Raw genomic sequence first — 22,422 nt, 5'->3', positions numbered from 1 at the left:
AGTTGAGCTCTGGTACCTGGAAACCAGCAAGAAAAATTCAAATGTCAACAGCATAATAGAAGAAATTGGCTTGTCAGCATGGTGTCAGCTCAGCTGAACCAAATTGTAACCTGATTGATAAGTTAAAAATAAAATTAATGGTAATTACAGACTATCTGGCGACCAAGCATGGTTTTTCCCATTGGAAACTAGTCCTTATTAAGACTGGAAATATTTTGTTTTCTCTCCTTGTTTTGTAATAGTGACATGCACTGTTTTTTAAATGTGATAGGTCACATTCCGTTGTACTGCGTTTCTACAAAAAAGAAATGCTTTTGAATTAGGTTTGAAGGATTCCTGTTACAGAATGTCATCATAAAAGAACTTGTACCTCATAAGAAAGTCTAGTTTAAGTGGGAGGTCTTTGTGAAAGTCATCTCCTCTTCTATCTCTCTTTGTTAGCAGTCGATCTTCTTCAAGGGACACTGCCAGGAATTGATTTAAGCTTGTTTTCCCAAACTCTCAGCTAGTTTTAAACATGGCAATACGTCACTATAGCAAAAGGAGTTGTAAACTCTGCTCTCCCCACTCCCTAATCAAAAAGATCTTGAAAAAATTGATAACTGTACCACATTCTCAAACACAAAGAAACTCTTCTCCCCCAGGCTACCTTTCAACAGCCTGGTCCAGAGATACTTGCCAACACTTCACACGGTGACAAACATCTTCTGTCTGGCTCCATGTTCTTGGAAGGCTTTTTGGCAATCAGGTCCAACCTTTTTTAGGAAGACCTATATAATCTATGTGAAAATCTGAAGTGTGAAACAAGGAGTGCCAGGTGCAATCTAATAATGAGAATGAAAGTCAGAGGATTTGCGCTCAAATCCTGAAGCAGCTGCTTATGTGACCTGTGTAACCTTGGACAAGCAGCCCCATGTCTCTAGTCCTCAATGTACCAATCTGTAAAATGAAGGAATTGCACCAGACCTGTAAGATCCCTTTTACCTCTAAAGCCTACAAAGGTGTTTTTTTTTCCAATCTTAATAGTATTTTATTTTTTCCAGTTACATATAAAGATAGTTTTCAACATTTTTTTGTTTTTGCTTTGTGGGGCAATGAGGGTTAAGTGACTTGCCCAAGGTCACACAGCTAGTAAGTGTCAAGTGTCTGAGGCCAGATTTGAATTCAGGTTCTCCTGAATCCAGGGCTGGTGCTTTATCCACTGCACCACCTAGATGCCCCTCAATATTTGTTTTTATAACATTTTGAGTTCCAAATTTTTCTTCCTCCTTTCCTCCCCTCTCTCCTCCCCAAGACAGAAAGAAATCTGATATAGGTTATATATGTACAATCACATTAAACATATTTCAGCATTTGTCATATTGTGAAAGAAGAATCAGAACAAAAAGAAAAACTTTCTTTTCTTTTCTTTTCTTTTTTTTTGGTGAGGCAATTGGGGTTAAGTGACTTGCCCATGGTCACACAGCTAGTAAGTGTCAAGTGTCTGAGGCCGGATTTGAACTCAGATTCTCCCGAATCCAGGGCCAGTGCTCTATCAACTGCACCACCTAGCTGCCCAAAAAAGAAAAACTTCTGAAAGGAAAAAAAATAATAAGTAGAAACAGTATGGTTCAATCTGCATTCAGATTCCACAGTTCTTTTTTCTGGATATGGAGAGCATTTTCCATCATGAGTCCTTTGGAATTGTGTTGGATCATTGTATTGCTAAGAAGAGCTAAGTCTATCACAGCTGATCATTACAAAATGTAAGCCTATAAACTTTTGAAAAACCAATGGTTACCAAGAATAATCAGAACACACTCATCTCAAACACAGCAAAACCTCAATGAACAGGAATGCTTTAGGAAATAGTTTAGGAGGAAATTGTTCAGGGTAAGGATATCCATTGGTGCAGTGGAATTCAGAGTCCAGATACAGTGATATGAAAGGAGAGGTGTATGGAGTCAAGACACCTGCCTTCTAATATGCTAATATGGGCTGGTCACTTCAGTTCTCTGAGGCTCAGTTTCCTCTTCTGTAAAATGAGGTGGTCGATTGGATTATAATGACCCCTAAACTCCCTTCCATGTCTTAAATATCTGTTTCTATGAATGTTTTTCTGATAAGAATTAGACAAAATAGACTTAGCAACTTGGTTTGAGTATCCAACATCTATATTGGTAAATGATGGTCAGAAGAACAAATCTGTCACAGTGCAAGAACAGACAGAGAGACAGATTTGGCTTAGAGACTAGAGTTTGCTGGCCCCTTTAGAGGCACAGATAATCTGTCTGTTCTATTATCCCAATACTCCAGAGGAATTGACACTCAAAACTAGACAAGCGCCATCTCCACCCTCCATTTTCACAAAATTTTCTGATTTAATTCTAAAAGCCTTTGGTTTCTTGAATAGATATTTAGCCTATGGCCTCTGGTAGAAAGAACACAGGATTAGGAAGAAGGAAACTTGGGTTCAAGTCCTAGCTATAATACTCACTAATACCGAATCTTAATCTGTAAAAGAAAAAGTAATATTTATACTGAGTCAGCTAGGTGATACGGTGGATAGAGTGCCAGTCCTGGATTCAGAAAGACATAAATTTAAATCCGGCCTAAGAAACTAGATGGGTGATCTTGGGCAAGTCACTAAATCCTGTTTCCCTCCGTTTCATCATCTGGAAAATGAGCTGGAAAAGGAAATGATAAACCACTCCAGTATCTTTACCAAGAAAACCCCAAGTGGGGTCAGAGTTGTGCATGACTAATTGACAATACAACAACAATAATATTCATACAACTTACATCACAATATCAGGTCATTGTTAGGATAGCATTTCATAAATCCAAAGGCACTGTGTAAATATGTTTTAGCATTATTATGTTCTCTGACTTTTTTATGATTCTCCTATCTATTTCAGTTCCTCATACAATTCATTTATCCACTAAGAATTCATCTTATCCTTATGATCTTTATTTTTATCATAGTCATGTGTGTCTTATTGGTGCCCTTTTTTTTATTTTTATTTTTAGTGAGACAATTGGGGTCAAGTGACTTGCCCAGGGTCACACAGCTAGCAAGTGCCAAGTGTCTGAGGCCGGATCCGAACCCAGGTACTCCTGACTCCAGAGCTGGTGCTCTATCCACTGCACCACCTAGCTGCCCCGAAAGTCTTTTTTTTTTTTTTTAGTGAGGCAATGGGGGTTAAGTGACTTGCCCAGGGTCACACAGCTAGTAAGTGTTAAGTGTCTGAGGCCAGATTTGAACTCAGGTACTCCTGACTCCAGGGCGGGTGCTCTATCCACCATGCCACCCAGCTGCCCCTTATTGGTGCCCTTTTTATTATATCCTTAGCGGAAAAAAAAAGTTGTAAATTCAGCAAAGATTTGTTTCAGCCACCCAGCCTCCCTTCCCTAGCCTCCTTTTTCCCATTCCCCAGTACCTTTTGACTTTTTTTTGCAGGGCAATGAGGGTTAAGTGGCTTGCCCAGGGTCACACAGGTAGTAAGTGTCAAATGTCTGAGGCAAGATTTGAACTCAGGTCCTCCTGAATCCAGGGTCAGTGCTTTATCCACTGTACCACCTAGCTGCCCCAACCTTTTGACTTTCTGTTGCATACCCTAATGTCCTCAGATATAGATCTAGAGACAGATAGGCCATCTAGTTTCATTTTACAAATAAAAAACTGGAAACTAGGAAGGGTAAGTGACTTATCTAAGTTCATATAGTCAAAGGTGGGATTCAAACCTATGTCCTCAATCTCTAGAGTCAGTGGTCTTTCCAGTGTGTTTTACTGATTTCTATCTCATTTATCTTTGACTTACCATTCCCCATTAAAAATCAGCTTCCCCTTAAAGAAATTTATATCATCACTTTTAGTGCACTGTACCTTAGTGTTTATGTTTATCAATCAGTACATCTCCCAAGAACATTTACAATTTAATGTTTAATTGTTTAAAGAATGTCTATATCTCCAGGATAAGGATTTTCAAGGTGGAGATTTTCAGATAGGGATTGGGCAGTAAGGAGACTTGTAGCATCCTATAATCACACAAATAATTAGTCAGCCGCCTAGTCTACCTAGCTAATACTGCCAACCCTATTCCTTCAAAGAACTTTGATTGTTTTGTCCCCTCGACCTGCTTCCCAGGGATTCTTCCTCCTAATTTCCCTTTGCCCACTAAAATCTGATTTCTTAATATTCATGTTCTACCCAGCACACTAAATGCTACTTTATTGGGCCACACTCAAAAAGAAAGAGGACTAGAAATAGAGATAGAAACAAAGAGAGACAGACATAGAAAAGAGGCAGAAATTAACAAACATATTACCCTCTGTCTTATGATTCAGGCAGGGGAAGTTTTATACACCATTGCACATGTAACAAGAAGCAAGGGCTCTTTTCTAAGAAGTAAAGGTCAATAGTTAATGACCGGATTCTGCTTTTATGGTGAGGTGGGATTTCTTTATATTACTTCTTGAAAGCTAGAATTCTAATTCTCAGTTGCTAATGTCCCTGACATAGAGTTACATAGCCCCACTGCACCCCCACCCATAGACATCTTTTTTTCCTCCTAGACATACAACAAATGCTCCTCTGCTGTTATGACACAGGTGTTCATTTTTCTATTCTCTCCTTGCCTGTGCCTTCATTTGGCTGTTCATCCAGACATCCCCTACCCTTGAGGTCACTGAACTAACTGCAAAAGGCAAGAGGGACCGCGTGGCATGAAATTATGGATGAGAACAGTCCCCCGTCAGCCTAGAAAAAATCAGGGACCTATAGGGTTTCATCTCAAGTGGCAGAAATCTGGGGTCTGGGAGTCCCCCCCTCCTTTCATTCTTTTCACCTATTTTCCATGTATTTTTACTTTATAGATTTAACCCTGTATAGCAGGAATGTACCAAACCAAGTTAAGTGCAGGAATCTTTATTTCAAGCCTCCCCCTCCTCCTCCATTTTTTCTTCCTCCTCCTCCTCCTCCTCCTCCTCCTCCTCCACCACTACCACCTCCTTCTCAAGTTTCCTCATTTCTTTGTTTGCTTTTTATGACTGGCAGGTGTGAAACGGTTAGAAAAAGATTAAAGTTTATGCTTTTACTTTAGCTGAATTGGCACAGATACAAAACTGGAAACCTCATGCACCAGAGCAGAGAGAAGAATGGTTCTGTTTAATGGTAGTCATGGAAAGAGAGAAGAGAAAGTGGCAACTGAAATGGGATGATTAAAAGAAACTCTGAGGCAGAAAATCCTTTTAATATAAACCTAAATGACATATAACAATACTGGTGCCAAGATTGATGTAGTGGGTTTTTTTACAGTGTCTCCAAAATAGCAGAAGCAACAAACATTCCCTGAACTCCTACTGTGTGTCGCCACTAGACTAGATACTTAGGATACTAGGAAATACCAGAAATATATTCCTTGCTTCCTTGGAGCTTACAAATAAATAATCATTTTCCAGGAGGTCACTCACCATTAATATCAGCCATGTTTTAAGGGTTAGAAAACTGAGGCAAACCCAGGATGAGTTCAGTGGGGGGAAAAAAGTCTACAGTACAATAACCTTTTAACCTGTGCCCTGGACTTTCTCTGGGTGAGCTGTCTTCCAGTAATAGGCAAGCCTATGGTGCTGAAATGTTCCTTCTCTAGAGACACAAAAACAGCAAAGAGCTAATCCAAAGACTTTCCCTATCCATCTATCTATTCATCTGTAAGCTTGCATCCACCAAGTGAAAACTCCAGGACATCTCAAACTTCCAATCACCAAAAATTTCAGTAGGGAAAGATGGCAAGCCACAGAGTTTATTTTAGGGGAAATTGTAGCATTATCACTCCTCTTCTTTAGGACCAGGATTGTTGGTTGTAATTACTCAGCACTCAGTTTTGTTGTTACATTTTGGTAGTCATTGTGTATATCATTTTCCTGGTTTTCCTTGCTTCACGTTTCATCAGTTTATAAGTCTCCCTATGTTTTTCTGTATTCTTCAAATTTTCTGTTACATATTACAAAAGTGAAATCTTTTATATCTTTAATCGGCATTGAGCCAAAGCTAAGGGTACCCTCTGATCTTTCCCCCCCTACCCAAAGATGCTTTTCCATACCTCTACCCTACAGAAATAACCTTATACTTATTTGGAGCATATAATATAGTTACTTACATGTGTACATGGTGTTTCACCTGAAAGAATGTAAGATCATTTAGGGGAGGAACTGCATTTATATACCCACTGCTTAAATGCTTGATAAATGCTTACTTTACAAAAACCCTTCAGATGAGAAAGTCTAGGTACCCTAATTGGGCCACACATGTAGTATAACAGTGATCAGTGGTTTTATTTGAATCAGAATCTGTAAATAATTTATGCAGATATCTTTTTCTGAGCCTAGATGTCACAGAATATCTGTTCACTAGTATTTCATTAGTTCATCAAAATTGTCCTGTTCTTACCCTTTTCAAGTTGTATCTTGACCTCCTTTTTCTCTTGGTTAGCATAGCTTTCTTATATTTTTACCTTGCTTTTTCCCTGAAAGAGGCTTGCAATCCACACTATAGGACTCTTGCAATACATCCAAATGCATTTTACTGTATATACATAGTGAAGAGCAAAGTATTATAGTTTAGCTTGTCATTGTACTAATGACTGCCCAGCCACTCCCCCAAAAAAAACCCAACATCATGCCATTAGTGTGACTGCAGCTCAACACTACTGTCTCATGAAGCTCTTGATGCAGGGAGGACTTTTCTGACTCTTTTCAGTCACTGTACAGACAGCAGTCGTTGGTGTTCCATCAGTAGAGTACAGTGATGCCCATGAGGACTATGAGGTGGGTGGTACTTTCCCTTTGACTGCATGCCCCCCAGACCTGTTCTAGTTGGTATTTCTTCTGTCACACACCTCATTGATACCTGCTGGGATTAATATGGGCTCACCCCTCTGACTGAATAGTCCTGTTCTTTGGGGCTATTCTCTTTCATTTTCTTTGGTATCCTCCCTTGTGGCCATCTCAATTCTCTGCTGTCACTTCTCATCATTGTCAGTAGGTCTGCTTCTCTTCACCCTTGTCACTGCTTCCACTCTCCCCTAACCACTACTATCTACTTTCTTCTATTTCTCTTTTTTTCTCATTTCTATTCTTCTTGGCATTTCTTTCTCCCTTTCCTTCCTCCTTGAATTTTTGGCTTTGTAAGAATTTAGTTGCAAGTGAACAGCAAGTGAAAATACTCCTTTCATGGTGGTCAGCAAACTGGCCAGTCACAAAATCAAAGAATCTCAGAGTTGGAAGGGATGCCAAAATCCATCTAGTTCAAACCAGAGATGGAAAAATAATCATTCAACCTATAACCTTGTCAACCAGCAATCTTCTAGTCTTTGTTTTAAAACTTCTGTGGGAGACAATCTCTCAAGCCAGATATGTTTACTTTTTTCATAGATTATTATATCTAATTATCAGAAATCTTCCCTTGCACAGAGCCTAAATTGGCTTCTCTACAGCTTCCACTCTTTGCTATGAGTTCTGCCCTGGGGTACCACACAGGAGAAAATTTATTCCTCTTCCACATGACAATCCTTCAAACATCCAAAGACAACTATTATTTCTACAGCTATTATTGGAAATGGGATTGATCTACAAACTAAATGTATCTTCATTGAAACATTATCTCTAGACCTTCCTTCATCTTGTTCACACTCATGTTCACTGAAGTTATCAATGTTCTACTAAAAATGTCATGAGTAAAACTGTACAATCCTCCAAAAAATGTCTAACTAAATGTCAGTTTTGCGAGTTGTATTGAAGAAATGTTCAGTCTCTCCTGCCTAGTCTGCAATACTTAATAGCAAATGCACTCTAAATGAAGAGCTACATATTAAACTTTACTACTGAACCACTGAAAGGTAAGAGCAAACCCTAATTCATATTTTACATATATTCCAGTGAGTTTTTTTTAAAGATATATGGAGAAAATTCATTGTTTCTGACATTCATTAGTATTTTCTTGATCTGACATTAAAATTTTGGTGAGAGCTGATGCCCAGGGTACAGGAAGCTGAGTTCGTCACTAGCCTTTCTTAATTCATTATTGATTTTTTGGACAGCATGACCTTGACACATATTTGATATCCTCAGAAGCCTTCAACACAAATGGGATGCTAGCTGGCTGGAAGGCCTATCCTTGGCTGCTTCTCCAAATTAGCTAATACTTACCTCAAAGAAGCTATGATGCATTGTCTTAGGGTAAAAGATTAAAGGGAGAGGGGAAAAGTGGCAGAGTGTGAACAGTAAGACTTTTTGCAAAAGTTACAAAAGGGAAAAACAGTTGAATTTTTAACAATCAAACTAAGGGTTTACTAGAGGTTATGATGTATTTCAATGAAAACTATTAAGTCAAAATTATGATATGCTAATTAATATCAGTATTCCTTGCACTTAGGAAAGAAATATCCAAGAATGACTATCAGACTAGTGGTTCCAATATAGAATAAATGGGTCTTTCCCTCCCAATTTTATTTTTAATAGGCAAATTAGGCCCTTCTTTGCCTCATTTCTGACCTACCCTTAATCACTGGATAAGCATTGCCTCCAACAAACTGAAACCTGAGAAAGACCTTAACTTAAAAAAAAACCAGTCTCCCACTACAATCCAGGGCCATCTCCAGTCATCCTGATCTATATCCTGCCACTGGACTCAGATGGCTCTGGAGGAGAGAGTGAAGCTGGTGACTTTGCACAGCTCTGCCTCACTTCAATCCAATTTACTTGCAAATCAAGACATCATCCTCCTTATGTCATTGGTCCTCTTTGAGAATGAATGACAACAACCAGCAATGAATGGATCCAATCTCATACAGAGGTTTGGTCCATAATTTAGTCTTCCTTCTGCTATTAGGATTTCATATAGCAGTGACCTCTTGGATCATATAAAGCACTGGCCATTCAAAAGGCCACCCAGAACAGCAGGACAGAATACAGCGGAATTGTCTCCACCCTAGTCCTAGACACTATCTCTCAATGAAGCCTCCTATAACATTAGCTTTCTTGGATGCCATGAATCACCCTGTTGATTCATGTTGGGCATACAGTACACTAAAAGACTTAGATTTGTCTACATATACATTGCTGGCTAGGTCCATCTCCCTAATCTCTACTTATGAAACTGATTTTGTTTTTTTTGGTGAGGCAATGAGGGTTAAGTGACTTGACCACGGTCACACAGCTAGTAAGTGTCAAGCGTCTGAGGTCACATTGGAACTCAGGTCTTCCTGACTCCAGGGCTGGTGCTCTATCCACTGTGCCACCTAGCAGTCCCAAGTGTAACTCATTACTGTGCAGTGGGAAAGGGACAGGACATGCTTTTCCAAGTTTAAGGAACTCCCAGAGAGAACATTGCTATCAATGTATATCTGCAATTGCTTTGCAATTTATCATTTCAGAGAGCTGCCTGGGGCACCAAGCAGTTAAGTGATTTGCCTTCAGTTTCAGAGTAGAATGCAAACTTTAGCCCCTAAAAGCCTGAAAAGTTCCTATCTATCCTTTCCGTGAGTCATTTGAAATCTGCTCTCCCAAAATCAATACTCTGGACATCCCTTCACCATCCTCTCTACCACTTCAGCCCCAGATCAAAAATTATGTCCTGGAGGACATAAGCCTTCATATCTAAAAGGGCTACTGCAGGATTTGATTTGTGAGTGCCTTACATGGCTTCTTCTATCTAGCCAGCCCCAGTCATGATGGTCTTTATTGGGGAATAGCCTTTGGTCTTACATATTTCTTTAGTTTCCTATATATCTTATATATCAAACGATTAACAGAGATGTTTGATTTTTTTGTTAATCTATACTGTGCTTCTGCCAGGAATAAAGTGTTGTTGTTGTTTAATGGTCCTATGATTTCATCAGCACAAGGAGGTCCTAGAGAGGAACTTCACCTATGATTCATATTGGCACCTTCTCTGCAATTTAAATTTTCCAGATATGCTTAAGGTACTGTTCATGTGACTTGTCCAGGATCACATAGATAGTATGTGTCAGAAGTGGGACTTGCACCTACATCTTTCTGAGTCTAAGGCCAGCTCTCTAGCCACAATTTCACAATGCTTTATATGTAGACTTATACATGCACAGAAAAGAACAGAACTTCAGTAGGAATCGCAGACAAAACAGCTTTGGAAGTAACTTGCAGAATTTGTTGAATACTTAAAATGAAAAATAATCCATAATTGGTGCAAATCTGTGGTTACACGTAGAACTATGAGGTTTACTTGGTATTTGTTAAGTTCAGAATTTTTTAAGTAAATTAAAATTTTTCAAATAAATATGCTAAAAATATTTTCAAAATGAGGGAGCTAGGTGGTGCAGTAGATAAAGCACTGGCCTTGGATTCAGGAGGACCTAAGTTCAAATCCAGCCTCAGACACTTTGCACTTACTAATTGTGTGACCCTGGGCAAGTTACTTAACCTTCATTACCCCACAAAAATAAAATAAAATAAAAATAGATGATTGATAGATAGATAGATAGATGATGGATAGATGGATGGATGGATGGATGGATGGATGGATGGATGGATGGATGGATGGATGGATGGATGGATGAATGGATGGATGGAATGATTAATGAATGAATATGCTGCTGGGCATGGTAGTATACACCTGTAATCCTTGCTACTGAGTAAGCTGAGGCTTGTAGATTTCTTGAGCTGGGAAGTTTGAGCTTCAGTGAGCTGAGCCCATCAAGTGTCCACACAAAGTTAAACATTAATATAGTGAACCTTGTGGGAGCTGGGGACCACCAGATGGCTTAAAGAAGGTTTGAACTAGTCAGGTCATAAATTTAACAGGTCAAAGATCCCTTGCCAATCCAAATTAGACAGTAAGTAGCCACTGGGTAAGAGAGAGGGAAAAGAAGGGGGTGTTCACAAATAAATAGATGAATGAAAGTATGAATAAATGAAATATAAATTCAAGAAAAGCCTCTTTAATGGGAAACCAATGAGGATTTCCGCTTAAACTCCAGTTAACCTGAAAACTCAATTTATGTGAACATCAATTTCTCCAAGCATTCTAGTTAGCTAAGATTTTACTATAGAATTCATTATGTCAGGGAACAATTGCTTCATTTGTGAGTATTTAACTAAGAAACCCATGTAGAAAAGCTCTGTTAGCGATAGTGGGAAAATGGGGGAGGGGGAGCGGGAGGAAAGAAAAAGAGAGGAGAGGAAAGGAAAGGAAAAAAGGAGAAGAGAGGAAATAAGGAAAGGAATGGGGAAAAGAAGAAAAAGACTAAAATATAAATAAAGGAATCATTGCTCAAAGAAAATGCCAGGATTATACACAACCAGTACCCAATAAGGCTATTTACAGCAAAGTCTATTCTCATTATCACTATGTTGCCTCTTTTCAGATGGTGGCAATTACAATGTGAAGGTTATCATGATCCTGATGCACTGTGAAGCTATTCTGCTTAAATAATCATACAAACACCATCCCGGGACTGAAAAGAGTTAGCACATTGGATCCACCCATTTCTGCAGTGAGATAAAAGCCATCAGCGCTGTTATGCTGAAGACACATTGGTCTAAAGAATAATTGCAGTAGCCACTTCTTGACATCTCTGTATTACAATGTCATATTAAAATACAGAATAGGTTGAACTTAATAGGGCTGTTGGCCCTAAAATGAGAAATCCTTAAAACCCTGAAAAGTGCATAGTAAACTGAACTGAAAGCAACATGGGCTTTTCTGGCAGTTGGAACTATCAAATCAAATGAGCAACAGTTCCAATTTCTTCTCCAATGGAAAAACCTATACTTCTCAAATAAATTTCACCATTTTGGAAATCCCATTTCTACTTCCAAATGCTTGTTCCAGCAAATAGCAAGATAGTGTATTTATTGTCCCAGCTTCTGGGTGAAAAAACAGTCTTTGGAAATCAGAAAACCACCCAAATTGGCTGAAAATGTAGTAGTCTTTAAAAAAATAAGAAAGTTGAGGCATTCCAAAAGTGTTTCTACAGTTATCTTGAGAGACGGTTTAGATGTTTATTGTAGTCCTTAGATCAGAAATCTATGAGGCAACAACTTTGTGTTGGCCTTGAGTAAATTTCAGCTGACTTTTACCGATGTAGAAACTGAGGTTTTATTTACTCTGCCTGAATATTCTTATTTATAAGTGGAATGTTTGATTCTATTAGCAGCCACCTGACCCAATATAGTGTATGGGGAGGGGAGGGGGCGATGTTTGTATTTAAAGAAGTAGGTGGTTAAAATTGGAAAACAAAGGTATTCTCATCAATTGGGGAATGGCTAAACAAATTGTGGTATATGATGGTTATGGAATATTATTGTGCAATAAGAAATGACAAACAGGATGACTTCAAAAAAACCTGGAAAGACATGTATGAAATGATGTATTATGAAGTGAGCAGAACCAAGAGAACACTGCACAGAGACAGAAATATTGTTCGATGAAGAACTGTAAATGACTTGACTATTCTCAACAATACAATAATCCAAGACAATTCCAAAAGATTATTAATGAAATATACTATCCACCTCCAAAAAAGAACTGATATTGATGATATAGGTAGAACAGACAAACATGCTATTTTTCACATTCTTTCATTAAGTGATGATGTTTTGTATGATCATATATGTATAACTCATATCTGACTGTTTGCCACCTCAGTAAGGGGGAGGGGAGGGAGGGAAGGAGGGATAGAGATTGGAACAGAAAAATATAAATAAAAATGTTTAACCTGAAAAAAAAGGAAGTAGGTTGGCCAGGGTCACTGTTTTCACGAAGAAAAAGAGAGGATAATCCTTTAGTAAGCAAGCCAAAGAATATTGTAGACAGGTTTGTGTTTCTAAATTTCTTCTCAATTCAAAGTTGTTTAATTAAAGTTCAAAGACACAGGACAATTTTTTTAAAGTGTGAATTGAAACATTTATACCTGAGGGTTCCTAAGTAGTAGAAATATATAGCTTCCACTGTTTTGGAAATCCCATTTCTATTCCCAAATGCTTAATTCTGGCAAAAGCCCCAATAACACATTGCCTCAGCAGCTATTGGGCAAAAAAGTCCTTGAAAATCAGAAAATCAACCAAAATGGCTGAAAATATGGTTGCCTTTTTTAAAAAAAAGAAAGTTAAGACAATTCAAAAATGTTTCCATGAAAATTCAAGGAAAGGGTAACCTCACTGTTAGACAGTCCTAAGTAATCTTTCATCCACTCTTCTCACTGTAAGCATAAGTCAACCATACTTAGAGAGGACCCAGGGAGAACATTATATCACTTCTTTATCAATACATTCAATCAATGTAGCACACTAATATCCAAGTTGTGAATAGATGACAAGGTGATTTGAGCAACAAACTACAATTACAAACATTATAAGATTTAGTGTGATAATCACATAAAACAACAAAGTTAATCTTATACGCATTTTTGTGTGTGTGCAGTGAGGGTTAAGTGACTTTCCCAGAGTCACACAGTTAGTGTCAAGTGTCTGAGGCCGATTTTGAACTCAGGTCCTCCTGAATCCAGGGCGGGTGCTTTATCCACTGCGCCACCTAGCTGCCCCTAATGTTATACACATTTAATGATATTATATATTATTATTGTGCTAGTATATATTATTATTAGACTCCGTGACAATTGGCAAAAAAGATCAACAGTTCACATAAATTAATTATTGGGTATTACTTTTATTCAAACAAATCAAGCATTACCTGAGCCAACTGGAGACAAAGTAGGATAGATGTGTGAGAAAAACTAGAGGAAATATAGGAAGTGGTTGTAAGGTACCTCTGAAGACCTCTGAATCTGTAATCCAAAAGGACCAGGATGGACAGGACCTCTTTTTACTGCATTGGGGTTTCCCACAGACTAGGTGTTTAGGAAGCTACCAGCTGCCCACCCCACAGGTAATAAGTTACAGGAAATGGCCTATGTTGGGATATGCTTTGTTTAGGGACCCTCTTCTGCAATGGGAATTGCTCCCCTTTATTGAGTATGAAATGCACCAAGCAAAGCAGTAAGTCATTAAATTATATCATGATAAGAATAGGAGTCAAAACTTTTTGCAGACACTATTATTCTCCCATAAGTTACTTAATTAGTAGTTCATCTATACTGGTCTGACACTCAGCTACCACTTACTGTCTACCTTGGTCTGATGTGGGCACCTTGTCACCATTACCCCCTCATGTTCCAGGCCTGATTATAACTATTGAGGATAATTTAACTGTCTGGAAATCTATACACATATAATTATTAGAAGGACCATTAATCTTCATCTTCACTGAGGGGAAAAAAGAAAACCTGAATGAATATTGTACTAGGAGGGATTTAGGTTAAACATGAGAAAGATATCACAATTCTATGATTCTATGATACCCATGATTCAGGAGCTTCAAATTTTCTTCCAAAGTTTGACAATTAATTTTAGATGGCACCTCGCTTGTCTCTTACCTTCAGAAGAGTACCATTTAGCATCATATAGGATTTTGAAATGACACTCACATCCAGAAAGAATTGTGATCCAAATGGGCCTGCTATCTATCTAAAAGTTGCTTATTTACTCAACCAGAAATGACCTAATGTTTACATTCAGGTTTCTTGGGGTAAAAAAATGTGTTTTGTTAACCCCAAATCCTGCTATTGATACTTGATCATGGACTGGAGAAAACAAACATGACTAAATTGCATCAACAATCTATCACAATCTAGGAAGAAGTTAATTTCAATTACTATTTTTATACTACTGTTCTCATTATTGAATGGCAATTTCTAATCTTCTCTTGTGCCAAAATGGATGTCATTGAGCCTCCCTGGACCCGAATTTCCTCAACTACAAAAGGGTTGGGACTGGATGGCATCTAAATTTCCTTCAAGTTCTAGAGCTATGATTTTATCTAAGGAATCAAAAGAGGATCAAAGTAAAGGGCACATTATTATTATTATTATTATTATTATTATTATTATTATTATTAATATCCAGGTGGTGAAATGGATAGAGCACTGAACCTGGAGTCAATAAAACCAAGTGCAAATCCAGATTCAGATTTTTACTAGTGATATAATCCTAAGCAAATCACTTAACAGCTGTCTGCCTCAGTTTTCTCTTTTGAAAAATGGGGATACTAATAGCATCTACTTCCCAGTGTTGTGAGGATCAAATGAGATATTTATAAAGAACTTTGAAAATATTAAAGTTCTATATATAAATACTAGCTACTATTATTATATACTCTATAAGATTATGCTGTGAGAACTATATCTAATTCATTTTACATGTCTCTTCCTATATCTACTGTTTCTAGCCCAGGGCTTTCAACATACTAAGTGCTCAATTAATTTTTGCTGAAATGAATTTAAATGTGCTCATATCATGTGTCCATAATCAATGAATCAAGAGACATTCAGTTGAATGGAATTGCATGCAAATTTCTGGAATGAAAGGGAGATAGTAAATTAATGTCTCCCTCCTCATCTATGTTCTAAACTGGATGTTGAATCTTCTGTTATTCATATCAAGAAAGGAGATTTGTTTGTATATTCCTTAGAGTTTATATATTCCTTGAGTAGTTTTTCAACTTTATTTTAAGATTTAATGTTTTATATTTACTTCCTCTACAAATAATATGGTCCAAGTGGCTGAGTCTTCTAAGTAAAGAAAAAAACATTGTGGACTATCAAATGAAAGTTAAAGTTTCAAAGATATTTTGTTGACTTTTCCTTCATTAAATATTGTATGTCATTTATCAATAGATTTTTGTTACAGAAATATTTTTCAAATTCCTGAGCTACAAAATACTCTTTTTTAACATAATGCTTTTAGTGGCCTCCTAGTTTCTAAGAAATGATTCATTTGAGTCTCACTGTATTATCTTTTGTGTCCATATCTCTCTGCTGTTTTAAAGAAGTGAAAAAAAACAACCCACATTAGATGACTAAGAGTTTGAAGTGACTCTTCCTTTTATGAATTTAGAGATCAAAAAGAGAATGAGCCTCATATAAACATTACCTTAAACATATAAAACAAACATTTATTTTTAGTTCCATTAACTGTTTCTCATCTCTTCTTGCCCTAAAAGATGCTTGAGAATTAAACATGTGAATTGAACATAATATTTAAACTGTCCAGGTTCCAGGAATCCATGGAAAGGTACTTTGGCTATGTATCAAAACGCCACCCCCATCAACCTTTGGAAATCAGAGAATATGATGCTAAAGGGTCTATGGGAAAAGAGGTATCTTGTTCTGTTACTCGGATGACCCCTGCTGGCTAACTTCTACTTTAAATTCGACCTGCTTCATGCCTTTAAAAGCTGACCAATGACTATCAGTGAGTGCCCTATTCTCAGAAACAGTTCTCTAAACCCAAGCAAAAGAATAGGGAAAATTGCATTCTGCTGCCTTACTTAGGGCCTTCTGCTTTCTCAGCTTTGGGTCTTGGCTAGTTAATGATCCCAGGAATATTTGACCTGAGTTCTAAAAATCTTTTTCAACACAAATGTTTTTAAATAAAGACCTGAAACAATCTGGAATCCATAACTGAGAGTACTGTAAAAAGCAGGTATGAGGGGTTTGTCTTTCTAAGATTCCAGATACAAGGCCTGCCTCTCTGTCATAAATATTCTTTGAAAAATTCTTTTGAGTACAAAAGTTTGATTCCAACTCAAGTATCCCTGAGATTCCTTTGCCTTGAATGCCTTGGGAAAGTGATCTCCTGCAAGCTACACACTAGGAACTCACAGTACCTAACTGATCTTTGCACTTCCAAGCAAATTATATGGCAAGGAGCTTGCACTTGGGCTTAGCTCTTCCTAATAGGATTAGTGTCTAATCGAGAAGCAATGAGATGATCCCTTCGAGTAGTAAAGGATTATTGGGGGGATGTTGAAGATGTAAAAAGGTAGGGGAGGAGGAGGATGGAGGAACAGGGAGAGAGAGAGGGAGAGGGGGAGGGGGGAGTGAAGGAGAGAGAGAGAGAGAGAGAGAGAGAGAGAGAGAGAGAGAGAGAGAGAGAGAGAGAGAGAGAAGCACATAAAGCTAAAAAATCTGCATAGTTAATAGAAAGGAAATCTGAATTGTTTTTCCTCTCTAGTACTATCACCTATGGGAGAAAGGAAAGGGTTCACAGAGAACAAGTCGCCGATTTTACACATAAGGACTCTTAAGGTTACATAGCAAGTTCATGCCTAAGACCCAGACTAGAGCAAAGCTCTCTTCCAGTCCAGGGCTTCCCTCACTACATCTTATTGCCTGCTCTCTATCAGTTCAGCTGTCTGCTCTCAGCTCTTTTATAATAATAATTCTGTGGCTTCTGACTCTATTACCAAAAAAAAAAAGGAAGAAAGAAAGGAAAAGAAACAACGTAAACCTCCTCAGGAAGCCGAGTCTCAGGAATTGGGAGAGGGTCAAATTGAAGGGAATGTGTGTCAAACTCCAGATCCTTCCTGGAACTTCCTACTTCAGCCCTGTCTCATCATTCTCCACTCCCACCCTTTCGAGACTGTTGTTCCGAGATCGGGTCATTCGAGGTTAGGAGCTTCAAAAGTAATCAGCTATTTTTTCAATTTCATATAGTTATCGAACGCCACAGTTTTAAATAGTGACAATTCCCATTCCACAACATTCAAACCTCCTAAATTCAACTTGAATCTTTCCATCCCCTGAGCTAATTCAGAGCTGTAAAAAGCAGGTGTGAGGGGTTCATCTTTCAAAGATACGAGATTATAGGCAACGCTGGGTCTGAGTTAAGAGCGCAGAGGGAGTCCACTGATCAGAGGGCGATGTTCTCTACCCTAGAATCTATTTCCTTAACAAAATCTTGGAGGGAATTGTGCCTTTGTTATTTATACGCTCTGGTAACTAACTAATGACACGTCGGCGAGTCAATCAACACTAGAAGGAGGCAGAGGTTACAGACTTAGGAGTGACGAAGACAAGAAACTCTCTCGCTGACGTACCCTCCTTCCCCGGTCCCTGCCACTTTTATCCTCTGGGATACCAGAGGCTCTCTCCCTTGGGCGCTTAGGCAGGTACTCGCTACGTTCACTTGACTGAGGAAAGCAGGGTTTGATCAGAACTCCTCAATTCAACAGGAGCTCCCCTACCCTTCCCCGAAAACCCTACCCAAATGAGGGGAGATGGGATACACCCCATATTTCTTCTCTTTTCCCCGTACAGGGAGGGTGAACAGAGAGGGGATTTTTTCTTGAATAGTTAGGGTTACAAGTGGGGGTGGCATATTCTTCCCTGTTCCTGTCATGCTTGCATGAAGGGTCCCCCACCCCGTCTCTAGGATGGGGCAGGGTAACAAAATCATAGTAAGTACCCCTAACACGCGCAGGCGCGCGCGCATGAACACAAAATACACACACACACACAAACACACACACACACACACCAAGCAGCATGTTGTTATTGGTTTGGGCTTTTTTTGGGGGGGGGAGGGGTGTCTTTTTTTTTCCCTCTGCTTCCTCTTCCTACCTGAATTCGGGAACCACGTTAGGCTGGAACCGGTGGAAAGCTGCGGAGAGAGTGACCAACCAGCCAGGTTTGTAACTCCCGTTCTCGCACTCCAGGTACGGCAGAGACCATCTGACCTGGTTCTTTTCCCCCCATGAACTGTCCCGGAACCTCCAGCTGTGGCCCAGACCCCGGATCCCCAGGTTGGAACCTCGGCGGTGTAAATGGGGCCTCCATTTGCGCCTCAGGCCGTGAAACCATTCGGTCTCCAGGGTGGAGTTGGCCAAATGGTGAGCAGAGGAGGACAGGTTCTGGAGGAGGATTCGACTCTCCCCCCGAGTGGCCTGAAGGAGAATCTGGGGGGCTGGAGAGGACAGTGACTCGGGGCTGAAGGTAATGGCTGCCCGTGAGATGCTGGGCTCATCGTCAAAGATGCTCCGGATCAGCGCTTGGTACCACTCCAGGTCCTCCTGCAAGTTCTGTTCTAGTGACTTATTGATCATGTTGAGGAAGTTGGTGGCGTAGATAAGCGTGTCCATCGCCCCGTGCAAGGAGGGGTGCAGGCTGACCATGGCGGGGGACTTCCCCGGCAGGCCTGCTGCCAGCTCCAAGCGGCCGGAGCAATTGGTTCGCTTCAGTTCATGGGAGTCCCCAGTGTAGAGGTAAGAGGCCACATCCGTGGGCACCTCCTCGGAGAGTTTCTGCGCCAAGATGGTGCTGTCGATGGACCCGCTCCAGAGAGTCGAAGTGTCTGAGGCTCGGGCGGACTGATGGCCATGCTGCTTCCCTCTAAGGGTCCTTTCTCGATGGGGCTCCAGGCGCCCTGGTGGGTCACGGCTGGATCCGGCTGCTCCCAATCCCAGCTGAGCAAGCAGGAAGCAAAGGAGTAAGGGGTAAACCATGTCTCTTGTCTCTCTCGGAGTAAGGGGAGCAGAGGTGATGGGAAGTCACTTTTCAATTTTTATTAATAATCGTAATAGTATTTTTATTGTTAATCTTCCTTCTACAGATGGTATCAAGGGGAGGAGGTGGAGGTTTTTAAAATAAGAATTTTTAAAAATAGCCTGGATCTCAAAGCAACTGTAAGCAGGAAACCAAGTCACCTGTGGCAATGCTGACTGCGATCTCCTCTCCACAATAGGCTAACCCTGGGGATTACGCACCTCGCAGCCTTGATCTGAGCAGGTTACATCCCATCTCGCTACACAGCAGCTATAGTTAGCCTGCTTACGTCTTTATCCCCATCCGTTTCCACTGCCGCTTTCATTGAGGTGTGTTAACGAGATGCTTCTGCTGCTGCCGCCTGCAAGCGCCGCTCCATCATCTAACCAGTGGCGAGTTCTCCCCCTCTTCACCCCCCTCCCCAACTCAAGCTCCTCCTCATTCACTTCCCACGGAGGCTCTGATTGCGCGCGCACAGAGAGAGAGAGAGAGAGAGAGAGAGAGAGAGAGAGAGAGAGAGAGAGAGAGAGAGAGAGAGAGAGAGAGAGAGAGAGCACTGCAAGGAAATCTGAAGAAGCAAAAAATATATTTTGGAGAGAGAAGGGGCGGGGGGAGATGTGCTTGTCTATGGAGGAGAGGATGCTTAGTTAATTTAAATACTGAAATACTTTGGTTTGGCCAAGAAAACTCTTTCCTTCCTCCCTCCAGTCATGGTCGGGGCTGGGGGGGGGGGTAGGAGAGAGAGAGAAGAGGGTCTGTTAACTAGGCAGCTTGACTGCAACCAACCCCTTATTAGCGCTCAGAGGGGGCCTTGTAGGTCGGCATCCAGTCATCTAGCTCCCTGAATGGTCGATCCATCTGTCAATCATCACGCTTCCTTTCGCAGGGCTGAAGTGGGGAGCTGTCCAGTGCTGAACCTAAAAGGACACAAGCGGCTGGGAGGAGGGAAAACAGGGAGAAGAGAAGGGGGGAAGAAGAGAGTGGGAGAAGGAAGAAGGGGAGGAAGATAGAGAGGAGGAGGAGGTGGTTGTGGAGGAGAGGTGTTGATGGTGGTGTTGGTGGAGGTGGAGGTAGAGGTGGAGGAGGAGGAGGAGGAAGGAGGAGGTGGAGGAGGTGGAGGAGGTGGAGAAGGTGAAGGAGGAGGTGGAGGAGGTTGAGAAGGTGGAGGAGGAGGTGGAGGAGGTGGAGGAGGACTTCCAAAAGATATGGTACCCTAGGGGAAACAGCAGAAATTTTGTAGCTTGCCAAGCAAATCTAGTCTGGAAAATAATGTTGATATTTTCATATTTTCAGTTAGAGCAGTCTTTTGCTCTGGGGTTTGTGTCTAGGGACATAGAGGGGAATAATAAGTAGGCTTGCGTTTCTACCTCAAAAAAAAAAGAGGGAAAACAGTTTCCAGTGCATCTGCTCATTTTAGGCAAATTATTAAATCATCTTCCTTAGTTTTGGTTAAAAAATAAAAACAACTACTTTCTGGAGCTGGTTCTAACTATGAGGGAGTAATGGAGACACCTGGTGGCAAAGCTTAAAAACTGAAATTTAAGAATATTCTTAGACAAGGGGTTGGGGGTAGCAAAGAAGACAGCAAGAAGTTGTAAGGCACGGTAATTATCATAGAAACAGCATTTTTAAAGTGTGTCACTGTTATAGGGGAAATTATTTATTATGCTTTTCAGAAAAAAAAATATTGTACTGTTTAAATTCAACCTTATATGATTAAAGGTTCTCCACACCCAGAACGTCCCTTGGCCCCAGTAACTTTCTAGGAATGACAGAGATGGCTACAAGGTATTTCTGATTCTCCTAGGCCCTGGATCCACCCAAAGCATTCTTGTTTTGGGTTACCATACCACAGAACTCCAAAGAGGTCCATCCCAAGCTTCTATTTGGAGTTACAATTACTCATATCTATCTCAATCTGCCTTGCTTTCAGGTTGCCCTCCCAGCAAAATTGCTTAAGTGCATACATGGAGTTCCTGTTTGGGAAATCTTTGCCAAAGTCCTATATAATGTAAATCTTCCAGAATCTGGAGAGAGCTCTGTTTCCTTTCTGGCTCACTCTCCTCTACTAAAAGACCCAATAAATATTTTTCTTAATTTATTTCAGATTTGGGGGTCAGTTTTCATAAGCAATAGTGTCAGTAGTTGTCACTACTGCTACATAAGAGTGTAAAATAGGGTGATATAATGGAATGAGGTTTGGATTTGCAATCAAATAAACTGGATTTCAGTCTTAACTCTGCTACTTACTACCTGTGTAGCCTTGGCAAGTCACTATAGATATCTAGGTCTCAACTTCCTCATCTGTAAAATGAGAGGATTAGTCTAGGTGATCTTTAATGTTATTTCCATCTCTAAATCTATGGTCCTATGAAATGTAGTGGAGCATCAGAATTGGAGTCAATGACCTAAGTTTGACTGAAAGAGTTTTTGTTAAATGTTCAATGTTAGAATGGCAGTAGGTCTCCAGTAAAGCATCTAAAAGATCTGTGCCTTGCCCTGTGTTGTTTAACATTTTCATCAATGATTTGCATAAAGGTATAGTTGGTATGTACATCATATTTGTAGATGGATGACACTAAGCCAGGAAGGATAACTTCAGATACATGTGATACTGAAAGTATAGATAGATACTATTTGTTCTGAAAAAGATATGGGAGTTTCAATGGACTGCAAATGCAATATGTTTCATTAGTATGACGGGGCAACAAAAAAAAAAGCTAATTTATTCTTGGGCTACCTAAAGAGAAGAATAACTTCTGGGAATAAGGAGTTAATAGTTCGCTGGACCTCATGCAAAGTATTGTGTTCAGTTGTAGGCACTACAGTATCAGGCTACAATGTCCAGAGGAGGTCAACCAGGTTAGTGAAAATCTTTGAATCTTGACATATTTGAAATTAAGCATATTTAGCCTGGAGAAAAGAAGACTTAAGGAGGGACATGATAATCATGTTCAAACATTTGAAGGATTGTCACATAAAGGAAGAATTAGACCTATTCTTTTTGGCCCCAGATATAAAAAAAAAA

The 22,422-nt window shown here is 39.9% G+C and overlaps 1 protein-coding gene across 1 annotated transcript in view; it reads right to left on the bottom strand.

Annotated features, from left to right (window-relative positions):
• Window positions 1–19,793, bottom strand: part of GPR158 (G protein-coupled receptor 158) — a 441,872-nt gene extending 422,079 nt beyond the window's left edge. Inside the window, 1 exon segment of the mRNA XM_043967006.1 lies at window positions 18,474–19,793. Coding sequence (XP_043822941.1) covers window positions 18,474–19,354 — 881 coding nt within the window. The 5' untranslated portion in view covers window positions 19,355–19,793.
• Window positions 19,794–22,422: the final 2,629 nt, after the last annotated feature.

Source organism: Dromiciops gliroides, chromosome 5 (genome assembly GCF_019393635.1).
Source record: "Dromiciops gliroides isolate mDroGli1 chromosome 5, mDroGli1.pri, whole genome shotgun sequence".
NCBI lineage: Eukaryota > Metazoa > Chordata > Mammalia > Microbiotheria > Microbiotheriidae > Dromiciops > Dromiciops gliroides.
This window is presented reverse-complemented; position numbering and strand designations above follow the sequence as displayed.